The sequence below is a fragment of the Aulonocara sp. 'chitande type north' Nkhata Bay genome, linkage group LG19, assembly GCF_057382095.1.
Source record: "Aulonocara sp. 'chitande type north' Nkhata Bay isolate Kocher_YH1m ecotype deep benthic linkage group LG19, A_spYH_male_GT1.1, whole genome shotgun sequence".
Classification (NCBI taxonomy): domain Eukaryota; kingdom Metazoa; phylum Chordata; class Actinopteri; order Cichliformes; family Cichlidae; genus Aulonocara; species Aulonocara sp. 'chitande type north' Nkhata Bay.
This window is the reverse complement of record NC_141362.1, coordinates 14,184,181-14,196,942: the sequence shown is the minus strand read 5'-3', so window position 1 is coordinate 14,196,942 and position 12,762 is coordinate 14,184,181. Positions and strand designations below refer to the sequence as shown.

General features: G+C 42.1%; 1 protein-coding gene across 1 annotated transcript in view; it reads left to right on the top strand.

Moving 5' to 3' along the window:
• The window catches only part of LOC147306689 (uncharacterized), a 40,691-nt gene that overhangs the window by 3,172 nt on the left and 24,757 nt on the right, over positions 1-12,762 (top strand). Inside the window, exons 13-34 of the mRNA XM_086275888.1 lie at positions 49-161; positions 314-420; positions 628-795; positions 1,012-1,211; positions 1,310-1,422; positions 1,569-1,675; positions 1,788-1,964; positions 2,210-2,418; positions 2,516-2,610; positions 2,718-2,743; positions 2,920-2,941; positions 3,035-3,062; positions 3,171-3,255; positions 3,376-3,522; positions 9,827-10,038; positions 10,126-10,229; positions 10,319-10,437; positions 10,540-10,707; positions 10,924-11,123; positions 11,222-11,334; positions 11,481-11,587; positions 11,795-11,962. Of these exons, the coding sequence (XP_086132014.1) occupies positions 49-161; positions 314-420; positions 628-795; positions 1,012-1,211; positions 1,310-1,422; positions 1,569-1,675; positions 1,788-1,964; positions 2,210-2,418; positions 2,516-2,610; positions 2,718-2,743; positions 2,920-2,941; positions 3,035-3,062; positions 3,171-3,255; positions 3,376-3,522; positions 9,827-10,038; positions 10,126-10,229; positions 10,319-10,437; positions 10,540-10,707; positions 10,924-11,123; positions 11,222-11,334; positions 11,481-11,587; positions 11,795-11,962 (2,788 nt within the window). The remainder of the gene's footprint in view (positions 1-48; positions 162-313; positions 421-627; positions 796-1,011; positions 1,212-1,309; positions 1,423-1,568; positions 1,676-1,787; positions 1,965-2,209; positions 2,419-2,515; positions 2,611-2,717; positions 2,744-2,919; positions 2,942-3,034; positions 3,063-3,170; positions 3,256-3,375; positions 3,523-9,826; positions 10,039-10,125; positions 10,230-10,318; positions 10,438-10,539; positions 10,708-10,923; positions 11,124-11,221; positions 11,335-11,480; positions 11,588-11,794; positions 11,963-12,762) is intronic.

The window sequence follows — 12,762 nt, the reverse complement described above, 5'->3', positions numbered from 1 at the left end:
AATAGTGACAAAGAACAGCATGAGAATGTTTTCTTTCAACTGTTGCAGTGTGAGTGGGTTGGCTATAGTTATCCAGGAGATGCCACTGTACAGACGGCAAGAGATCACACATGGTCTGCTGGGCTACCTAAGAAATGCTGAAAATGCCATCAATGAGCCAGGTAGGGCAGACTTAGGGTGCGTTATGTGTTTTCCAGTGTGAAATGTCTTGAAAAGCACTCAGACAAAAAACTTGCCCACAAATTCTTTCATGTCTACCTGTCAAAAACCTTCCTAAATTTGGCACATCCTAACTTTTGTTTGTATGCCTTAGCTTGCAGGCAACAAAATGAGAGTGATGCCCAATGGGTTAAAGCAAATCTGGGTCCATTCGTCCAATATACATCATACTCTGACCTCAAAGACTTCAACATCTCTACGGTAAGCCCTACATTGCACTTCTAGTCCTCCCTTAAGAACAGGAAAACAAAATTGTAGACTTAAGAAGACAAACACAGGAGTTTATTTTGCCATATCAAAAATACAAGCAAATCATAGAGCACACTTTCTTTGGTTGCAAACGCTAATCCTTTACCCACAGCATTGGTCATTACTGTTGTCTGATATTATGTTGATTCCCTGTTGTAGGCTGGATTGTTGTCAACGCTCAATCCCTCTGAGGTGGCACAGCTGCTACTGAGCTCTGGAGCCTCAAATAACACAGATTTTATTGATCTTGTGTTTGAAAAACTTGAAGAGGGCAATGTTCTAAAAAATGTGGATGAATTCCTGACACAGCTGACAGCCAATGGACAGGTAGGCTAGCCTCCTAAAAGGGTGAAGGAGGACAATGCGGATATTTGATTCTAGAAGTAAACACAGAATAAGACATCGGTCTCAACCGCTACATCCATTGTTGGCTATTGTATCTTAGAAAACAAATGGTTACAGCTTTTGTACCATGTTGTATGGGTGTACTTCCAACATGCAATCTCACCTTTGCTTATGTCTTTTTCCACTTTAATATGACAGACCCCACATTTCCAGCCTGTTGTGAGAGATCGGATCATGAATACGACCTTCATCATCATCAGTCCACATTTCTCCACTTTCACGACAAACGACTATGAACTTTGGTTCCATGTGAAACTGATTCCTATCCTTGCCAGTTTTACTCCAGAAATGCTCATAAACACAACCACAAACATCAGCTGCATGAATTACCAAGTCATGTGAGTAGTTTTCTTGGAGCAATCAAGATTTTGTTGCAAATGAAAATGACAATACTGACAAAGAACAGCATGAGAACGTTTTCTTTCAACTGTTGCAGTGTGAGTGGGTTGGCTTCAGTTATCCAGGAGATGCCACTGTACAGACGGCAAGAGATCACACATGGTCTGCTGGGCTACCTAAGAAATGCTGAAAATGCCATCAATGAGCCAGGTAGGGCAGACATAGGGTGCGTTATGTGTTTTCAAGTGTGAAATGTCTTGAAAAGCACTCAGACAAAAAACTTAAATTCTTTCATGTCTACCAGTCACAAACCTTGCTAAATTGAGCACATCCTAACTTTTGTCTGCATGCCTTAGCTTGCAGGCAACAAAATGAGAGTGATGCCCAATGGGTTAAAGCAAATCTGGGTCCATTCGTCCAATATACATCATACTCTGACCTCAAAGACTTCAACATCTCTACGGTAAGCTTTACTCTTATTACTCTTCCTGTCTTTCTTGAGAATAGCAAAGCAAAATTCTGGAAATTATACAAAAGACATGCATTTCATGAATTCTACTTTTTTGTATCCATAGCTGGCAGTTCTGGACGTTCTTTCACCATCGCAGAAGGCTGATCTAATCCTTGATCCAAACAGTGGTGCTTTAAACGATGCACATGTTGTAAGGGAGGTGTTGACAAGCTTGACAGAGACCAGTGATTATGAGCAGCTCAACCAATTCTTCCAGGCTTTTGCAAACATCAACAAGCAGGTGAATTCTCATTGGTAACCTTACCTCAGCGCAAACATCAACAAATGTTAACAGTGTTCTTTCATAAACCTGCTCAAGTGTTGAACTGAAAATGATCCATTTCTGATATGCTTCATGCCTTGAGGCATCCCTGCTGTACAGAAGTACAAAGATTTAGTTTAGATAAGCTCCCCCTCATCTCCGCATTTCCACAAAGACTTCAGAACTTCCTCTCTGACCTTATTATGATCCCCTTCTCTTTTCAGAGAAATGTCACCCTCATCCAAAATCCAGATGTGCGAGACACCATTTTGAGCCTGACCTTGACAGCCCTTGCTCCTCAGCTTAAAGACTTTCAGCCAGAAGACTATCAACAGTGGTTCCAGGTTTATTTGGTTCCTGTGATGGCGAGCATCCTTCCTAGCAGCTTGCGGGTGATCCCCAGTAACATCACCTGTGAATCCTACCAGGCTGTGTAAGATATTTCTGATATCCACAGTTAGACATTTGGGTGTGCACAATGCCAAGCTGAGGCTCCTGACAAGTCACAATGAATTCTTTTCTTCCTTTAGATACGATGGTCTTGCGCAGAGTTTGGCAGCATTGCCACTGGACCTTTCACAGGGCGTGAGATCAAGCAAGCAGTACCTCCAGGACACATTCCCACGTATGTGGCAAATGGGCTTTCCTGACTAAACTTTTCCCAAAAGCCCAGTACCAGCACTGTAATGACTACTCCATTGATTTGTTTCCTTTCTTTTTCTTCTCAAACAGGCTGCTCAGTTCCAGCTTCCTTTGTGGTAAGATTAGTTTTTTGGGGGGTGGGTGGGTGGGTGTGGGGGGTGTCTTACATGGGTTATCCAATATTTGATCCAGGTTTGGCACACTAATTGGGCCAACTGTGACAAAGTCAAGGTATTTACACTTGAAGAAGATGTTTCCACTATACTAACACTCATATTTTCTTTGTCTTCAGTGCAAGGTGACCCCAGTTCATGGTAAGTCTGTCTAGAAGTACACATTTCAACTCTAAGGATATAAATGCATTCTGAAGGACTATTATCTGACACACAACCATTCTCTTTTCACAGTGAATCTCATTTGTAATGGAGTTGATGGGTGGGTGAAATGCCGTTTTGTTCAATGTTGATTCTGTCTAGGTAAAATTTGTTAACACAGTGTAATTAAGGGGACATTGGATTTCAATTTATTGTGTTTTTTCCACAGTTCAAAACTTGAGCAAATCCTGTCAGCTGGCAATTCCTCGGCAGCCCTGTGCAATTTCACCATCACAGAACATGCCTGTTCCTCTGTAAGATTCCTTTTTAAACTCCAAAAACAGAACATGGATTTTGCCTCATTATGGTCCTGAGACAAATCTCCATGAGCTCTGACAAAATGGCTGTATTCTTTGTCAATTTTCTTTTTCAAGGCTCCCTATCTCACATCCAGCAACTTGGTCACACTGCTGAACTGCACACTGAAAAGCCAAAACATATACCCAGTAGAAGTCTGGAAGCTTTTCTTCCAAAAAGCCTCTGCTGTACTGGACCAGGCCCTTGAGACATTTGCTAACATGGTAAGTACAAAATCACATTTTCACAATATTACCATTTCCCTGCGTGAAGTTTGGGTCCAGCTACAATTATTTTTCTGCCAATTCAAGGCCGTCAACAACACCTACCCGACCTCGTCAAATGTGCTCGAGGCTCTTGGAGAAGTGAGAACTGACAACTTCAGCCAGGCACAACTACAGAGTGAGGAGTTCATTACCAGCTGGTTCAAGACAAAGATCCGTCCGTTTCTGGCCGTTCCATCTTTCAACTTCCTATTTTGCCTTAGCTCCAAAAACTTCAGCTGCCAGACATACCAGACTGTGTAAGTAAATATGAGACATATAGCTCTGTTCTGCAAATGTGCAGTTGACTAGAAGTTTAGATGTTGAAAGCTTTCTCTCAAATGTAGCATTCAGGCATTTGGAAGCCAAAAGGCATCCATGGACAGAGACACACAGCAAGCAGTCTTCACTCACTTCATCAAACCGTTCTTGTCAAGAAATGACTCAACAGGTAAAAGGAGAAACTCAAGCTCACTTTGGTTTTTCCATGACAACATGTGGTATATTACCCTGTCAATAACTTTCTTGCTTTTTCTGCAGATCCTGGCTGTGTCTCATCTATCACGGGGAGCCAAGCGTGGCTAAAGGCAAACCTTGGCGACTTCTCTGATTTTGCAACTGTGCAGGACTTGGAAGCCTTCAATCCTAATTTGTCCGCTGTGAGTGCCAACTGCAGATGTACATCTTCCTGTAAACGGAATTCTTTTACCCAGAACATTTCCATGACTGCTGTCTGATATTATGCTGGTTCTCTTTTGTAGGCTGAATTGTTGTCAGTCCTCAGTCCTTCTCAGGTGGCACAGCTGGTACTGAGTTTGGGAGCCTCCAATAACACAGATTTGATTGATCGTGTGTTTGAGCGACTGCAAGAGGGCAACGCTCTAGAAAATGTGGATGGATTCCTCACACAACTGACAGCCAATGGACAGGTATGCTAGGCTTCTAAAAGGGTGAAGGAGGACAATCCTGGTGTTTTATTCCAGCAGGATAAGACAGAATAAGACATTTGCTAAACCGCTACACAACTCTTCAAGGAGTCTATCATAGAGAAGACTTGTTTGCAACCTTTGTGACATGTTGTATGAGTACATTTACAACATGCAGTCTCTGTATTGCTTAGCTTCTTTTCCACCTCAATTTCACAGATGCCAATTTTCCAGCCTGTTGTGAGAGATCGGATCATGAATGCGACCTTCATCGTCATCAGTCCACATTTCTCCACTTTCACGACAAACGACTATGAACTTTGGTTCCATGTGAAACTGATTCCTATCCTTGCCAGTTTTACTCCAGAAATGCTCATAAACACAACCACAAACATCAGCTGCATGAACTACCAAGTCATGTGAGTAGTTTTCTTGGAGCAATCAAGATTTTGTTGCAAATGAAAATGACAATAGAGACAAAGAAGAGCATGAGAATGTTTTCTTTCAACTGTTGCAGTGTGAGTGGGTTGGCTTCAGTTATCCAGGAGATGCCACTGTACAGACGGCAAGAGATCACACATGGTCTGCTGGGCTACCTAAGAAATGCTGAAAATGCCATCAATGAGCCAGGTAGAGCAGACATAGGGTGCATTATGTGCTTTCCAGTGTGAAATGTCTTGAAAAGCACTCACACAAAAAACTTAAATTCTTTCATGTCTACCAGTCACAAACCTTGCTAAATTGAGCACATCCTAACTTTTGTCTGCATGCCTTAGCTTGCAGGCAACAAAATGAGAGTGATGCCCAATGGGTTAAAGCAAATCTGGGTCCATTCGTCCAATATACATCATACTCTGACCTCAAAGACTTCAACATCTCTACGGTAAGCCCTACATTGCACTTCTAGTCCTCCCTTAAGAACAGGAAAACAAAATTGTAGACTTAAGAAAACAAACACAGGAGTTTATTTTTCCATATCAAAAATACAAGCAAATCATAGAGCACACTTTCTTTGGTTGCAAACTCTATTCATTTACCCATAGCATTGGTCATTACTGCTGTCTGATATTATGTTGATTCCCTGTTGTAGGCTGGATTGTTGTCAACGCTCAATCCCTCTGAGGTGGCACAGCTGCTACTGAGCTCTGGAGCCTCAAATAACACAGATTTTATTGATCTTGTGTTTAAACAACTTGAACAGGGCAACGCTCTAAAAAATGTGGATGAATTCCTGACACAGCTGACAGCCAATGGACAGGTAGGCTAGCCTCCTAAAAGGGTGAAGGAGGACAATGCGGATATTTGATTCTAGAAGTAAACACAGAATAAGACATCGGTCTCAACCGCTACATCCATTGTTGGCTATTGTATCTTAGAAAACAAATGGTTACAGCCTTTGTACCATGTTGTATGGGTGTACTTCCAACATGCAATCTCACCTTTGCTTATGTCTTTTTCCACTTTAATATGACAGACCCCACACTTCCAGCCTGTTGTGAGAGATCGGATCATGAATGCGACCTTCATCGTCATCAGTCCACATTTCTCCACTTTCACGACAAACGACTATGAACTTTGGTTCCATGTGAAACTGATTCCTATCCTTGCCAGTTTTACTCCAGAAATGCTCATAAACACAACCACAAACATCAGCTGCATGAACTACCAAGTCATGTGAGTAGTTTTCTTGGAGCAATCAAGATTTTGTTGCAAATGAAAATGACAATAGAGACAAAGAAGAGCATGAGAATGTTTTCTTTCAACTGTTGCAGTGTGAGTGGGTTGGCTTCAGTTATCCAGGAGATGCCACTGTACAGACGGCAAGAGATCACACATGGTCTGCTGGGCTACCTAAGAAATGCTGAAAATGCCATCAATGAGCCAGGTAGGGCAGACATAGGGTGCATTATGTGCTTTCCAGTGTGAAATGTCTTGAAAAGCACTCAGACAAAAAACTTGCCCACGAATTCTTTCATGTCTACCTGTCAAAAACCTTCCTAAATTTGGCACATCCTAACTTTTGTCTGCATGCCTTAGCTTGCAGGCAACAAAATGAGAGTGATGCCCAATGGGTTAAAGCAAATCTGGGTCCATTCGTCCAATATACATCATACTCTGACCTCAAAGACTTCAACATCTCTACGGTAAGCCCTACATTGCACTTCTAGTCCTCCCTTAAGAACAGGAACACAAAATTGTAGACTTAAGAAGACAAACACAGGAGTTTATTTTGCCATATCAAAAATACAAGAAAATCATAGAGCACACTTTCTTTGGTTGCAAACTCTAATCCTTTACCCACAGCATTGGTCATTACTGTTGTCTGATAATATGTTGATTCCCTGTTGTAGGCTGGATTGTTGTCAACGCTCAATCCCTCTGAGGTGGCACAGCTGCTACTGAGCTCTGGAGCCTCAAATAACACAGATTTTATTGATCTTGTGTTTAAACAACTTGAACAGGGCAACGCTCTAAAAAATGTGGATGAATTCCTGACACAGCTGACAGCCAATGGACAGGTAGGCTAGCCTCCTAAAAGGGTGAAGGAGGACAATGCGGATATTTGATTCTAGAAGTAAACACAGAATAAGACATCGGTCTCAACCGCTACATCCATTGTTGGCTATTGTATCTTAGAAAACAAATGGTTACAGCCTTTGTACCATGTTGTATGGGTGTACTTCCAACATGCAATCTCACCTTTGCTTATGTCTTTTTCCACTTTAATATGACAGACCCCACACTTCCAGCCTGTTGTGAGAGATCGGATCATGAATACGACCTTCATCATCATCAGTCCACATTTCTCCACTTTCACGACAAACGACTATGAACTTTGGTTCCATGTGAAACTGATTCCTATCCTTGCCAGTTTTACTCCAGAAATGCTCATAAACACAACCACAAACATCAGCTGCATGAATTACCAAGTCATGTGAGTAGTTTTCGTGGAGCAATCAAGATTTTGTTGCAAATGAAAATGACAATAGAGACAAAGAAGAGCATGAGAATGTTTTCTTTCAACTGTTGCAGTGTGAGTGGGTTGGCTTCAGTTATCCAGGAGATGCCACTGTACAGACGGCAAGAGATCACACATGGTCTGCTGGGCTACCTAAGAAATGCTGAAAATGCCATCAATGAGCCAGGTAGGGCAGACATAGGGTGCGTTATGTGCTTTCCAGTGTGAAATGTCTTGAAAAGCACTCAGACAAAAAACTTGCCCACATATTCTTTCATGTCTACCTGTCAAAAACCTTCCTAAATTTGGCACATCCTAACTTTTGTTTGTATGCCTTAGCTTGCAGGCAACAAAATGAGAGTGATGCCCAATGGGTTAAAGCAAATCTGGGTCCATTCGTCCAATATACATCATACTCTGACCTCAAAGACTTCAACATCTCTACGGTAAGCTTTACTCTTATTACTCTTCCTGTCTTTCTTGAGAATAGCAAAGCAAAATTCTGGAAATTATACAAAAGACATGCATTTCATGAATTCTACTTTTTTGTATCCATAGCTGGCAGTTCTGGACGTTCTTTCACCATCGCAAAAGGCTGATCTAATCCTAGATCCAAACAGTGGTGCTTTAAACGATGCACATGTTGTAAGGGAGGTGTTGACAAGCTTGACAGAGACCAGTGATTATGAGCAGCTCAACCAATTCTTCCAGGCTTTTGCAAACATCAACAAGCAGGTGAATTCTCATTGGTAACCTTACCTCAGCGCAAACATCAACAAATGTTAACAGTGTTCTTTCATAAACCTGCTCAAGTGTTTAACTGAAAATGATCCATTTCTGATATGCTTCATGCCTTGAGGCATCCCTGCTGTACAGAAGTACAAAGATTTAGTTTAGATAAGCTCCCCCTCATCTCCGCATTTCCACAAAGACTTCAGAACTTCCTCTCTGACCTTATTATGATCCCCTTCTCTTTTCAGAGAAATGTCACCCTCATCCAAAATCCAGATGTGCGAGACACCATTTTGAGCCTGACCTTGACAGCCCTTGCTCCTCAGCTTAAAGACTTTCAGCCAGAAGACTATCAACAGTGGTTCCAGGTTTATTTGGTTCCTGTGATGGCGAGCATCCTTCCTAGCAGCTTGCGGGTGATCCCCAGTAACATCACCTGTGAATCCTACCAGGCTGTGTAAGATATTTCTGATATCCACAGTTAGACATTTGGGTGTGCACAATGCCAAGCTGAGGCTCCTGACAAGTCACAATGAATTCTTTTCTTCCTTTAGATACGATGGTCTTGCGCAGAGTTTGGCAGCATTGCCACTGGACCTTTCACAGGGCGTGAGATCAAGCAAGCAGTACCTCCAGGACACATTCCCACGTATGTGGCAAATGGGCTTTCCTGACTAAACTTTTCCCAAAAGCCCAGTACCAGCACTGTAATGACTACTCCATTGATTTGTTTCCTTTCTTTTTCTTCTCAAACAGGCTGCTCAGTTCCAGCTTCCTTTGTGGTAAGATTAGTTTTTTGGGGGGTGGGTGGGTGGGTGTGGGGGGTGTCTTACATGGGTTATCCAATATTTGATCCAGGTTTGGCACACTAATTGGGCCAACTGTGACAAAGTCAAGGTATTTACACTTGAAGAAGATGTTTCCACTATACTAACACTCATATTTTCTTTGTCTTCAGTGCAAGGTGACCCCAGTTCATGGTAAGTCTGTCTAGAAGTACACATTTCAACTCTAAGGATATAAATGCATTCTGAAGGACTATTATCTGACACACAACCATTCTCTTTTCACAGTGAATCTCATTTGTAATGGAGTTGATGGGTGGGTGAAATGCCGTTTTGTTCAATGTTGATTCTGTCTAGGTAAAATTTGTTAACACAGTGTAATTAAGGGGACATTGGATTTCAATTTATTGTGTTTTTTCCACAGTTCAAAACTTGAGCAAATCCTGTCAGCTGGCAATTCCTCGGCAGCCCTGTGCAATTTCACCATCACAGAACATGCCTGTTCCTCTGTAAGATTCCTTTTTAAACTCCAAAAACAGAACATGGATTTTGCCTCATTATGGTCCTGAGACAAATCTCCATGAGCTCTGACAAAATGGCTGTATTCTTTGTCAATTTTCTTTTTCAAGGCTCCCTATCTCACATCCAGCAACTTGGTCACACTGCTGAACTGCACACTGAAAAGCCAAAACATATACCCAGTAGAAGTCTGGAAGCTTTTCTTCCAAAAAGCCTCTGCTGTACTGGACCAGGCCCTTGAGACATTTGCTAACATGGTAAGTACAAAATCACATTTTCACAATATTACCATTTCCCTGCGTGAAGTTTGGGTCCAGCTACAATTATTTTTCTGCCAATTCAAGGCCGTCAACAACACCTACCCGACCTCGTCAAATGTGCTCGAGGCTCTTGGAGAAGTGAGAATTGACAACTTCAGCCAGGCACAACTACAGAGTGAGGAGTTCATTACCAGCTGGTTCAAGACAAAGATCCGTCCGTTTCTGGCCGTTCCATCTTTCAACTTCCTATTTTGCCTTAGCTCCAAAAACTTCAGCTGCCAGACATACCAGACTGTGTAAGTAAATATGAGACATATAGCTCTGTTCTGCAAATGTGCAGTTGACTAGAAGTTTAGATGTTGAAAGCTTTCTCTCAAATGTAGCATTCAGGCATTTGGAAGCCAAAAGGCATCCATGGACAGAGACACACAGCAAGCAGTCTTCACTCACTTCATCAAACCGTTCTTGTCAAGAAATGACTCAACAGGTAAAAGGAGAAACTCAAGCTCACTTTGGTTTTTCCATGACAACATGTGGTATATTACCCTGTCAATAACTTTCTTGCTTTTTCTGCAGATCCTGGCTGTGTCTCATCTATCACGGGGAGCCAAGCGTGGCTAAAGGCAAACCTTGGCGACTTCTCTGATTTTGCAACTGTGCAGGACTTGGAAGCCTTCAATCCTAATTTGTCCGCTGTGAGTGCCAACTGCAGATGTACATCTTCCTGTAAACGGAATTCTTTTACCCAGAACATTTCCATGACTGCTGTCTGATATTATGCTGGTTCTCTTTTGTAGGCTGAATTGTTGTCAGTCCTCAGTCCTTCTCAGGTGGCACAGCTGGTACTGAGTTTGGGAGCCTCCAATAACACAGATTTGATTGATCGTGTGTTTGAGCGACTGCAAGAGGGCAACGCTCTAGAAAATGTGGATGGATTCCTCACACAACTGACAGCCAATGGACAGGTATGCTAGGCTTCTAAAAGGGTGAAGGAGGACAATCCTGGTGTTTTATTCCAGCAGGATAAGACAGAATAAGACATTTGCTAAACCGCTACACAACTCTTCAAGGAGTCTATCATAGAGAAGACTTGTTTGCAACCTTTGTGACATGTTGTATGAGTACATTTACAACATGCAGTCTCTGTATTGCTTAGCTTCTTTTCCACCTCAATTTCACAGATGCCAATTTTCCAGCCTGTTGTGAGAGATCGGATCATGAATGCGACCTTCATCGTCATCAGTCCACATTTCTCCACTTTCACGACAAACGACTATGAACTTTGGTTCCATGTGAAACTGATTCCTATCCTTGCCAGTTTTACTCCAGAAATGCTCATAAACACAACCACAAACATCAGCTGCATGAACTACCAAGTCATGTGAGTAGTTTTCTTGGAGCAATCAAGATTTTGTTGCAAATGAAAATGACAATAGAGACAAAGAAGAGCATGAGAATGTTTTCTTTCAACTGTTGCAGTGTGAGTGGGTTGGCTTCAGTTATCCAGGAGATGCCACTGTACAGACGGCAAGAGATCACACATGGTCTTCTGGGCTACCTAAGAAATGCTGAAAATGCCATCAATGAGCCAGGTAGAGCAGACATAGGGTGCATTATGTGCTTTCCAGTGTGAAATGTCTTGAAAAGCACTCACACAAAAAACTTAAATTCTTTCATGTCTACCAGTCACAAACCTTGCTAAATTGAGCACATCCTAACTTTTGTCTGCATGCCTTAGCTTGCAGGCAACAAAATGAGAGTGATGCCCAATGGGTTAAAGCAAATCTGGGTCCATTCGTCCAATATACATCATACTCTGACCTCAAAGACTTCAACATCTCTACGGTAAGCCCTACATTGCACTTCTAGTCCTCCCTTAAGAACAGGAAAACAAAATTGTAGACTTAAGAAAACAAACACAGGAGTTTATTTTGCCATATCAAAAATACAAGCAAATCATAGAGCACACTTTCTTTGGTTGCAAACTCTATTCATTTACCCATAGCATTGGTCATTACTGTTGTCTGATATTATGTTGATTCCCTGTTGTAGGCTGGATTGTTGTCAACGCTCAATCCCTCTGAGGTGGCACAGCTGCTACTGAGCTCTGGAGCCTCAAATAACACAGATTTTATTGATCTTGTGTTTAAACAACTTGAACAGGGCAACGCTCTAAAAAATGTGGATGAATTCCTGACACAGCTGACAGCCAATGGACAGGTAGGCTAGCCTCCTAAAAGGGTGAAGGAGGACAATGCGGATATTTGATTCTAGAAGTAAACACAGAATAAGACATCGGTCTCAACCGCTACATCCATTGTTGGCTATTGTATCTTAGAAAACAAATGGTTACAGCCTTTGTACCATGTTGTATGGGTGTACTTCCAACATGCAATCTCACCTCTGCTTATGTCTTTTTCCACTTTAATATGACAGACCCCACACTTCCAGCCTGTTGTGAGAGATCGGATCATGAATGCGACCTTCATCGTCATCAGTCCACATTTCTCCACTTTCACGACAAACGACTATGAACTTTGGTTCCATGTGAAACTGATTCCTATCCTTGCCAGTTTTACTCCAGAAATGCTCATAAACACAACCACAAACATCAGCTGCATGAACTACCAAGTCATGTGAGTAGTTTTCTTGGAGCAATCAAGATTTTGTTGCAAATGAAAATGACAATAGAGACAAAGAAGAGCATGAGAATGTTTTCTTTCAACTGTTGCAGTGTGAGTGGGTTGGCTTCAGTTATCCAGGAGATGCCACTGTACAGACGGCAAGAGATCACACATGGTCTGCTGGGCTACCTAAGAAATGCTGAAAATGCCATCAATGAGCCAGGTAGGGCAGACATAGGGTGCATTATGTGCTTTCCAGTGTGAAATGTCTTGAAAAGCACTCAGACAAAAAACTTGCCCACGAATTCTTTCATGTCTACCTGTCAAAAACCTTCCTAAATTTGGCACATCCTAACTTTTGTCTGCATGCCTTAGCTTGCAGGCAACAAAATGAGA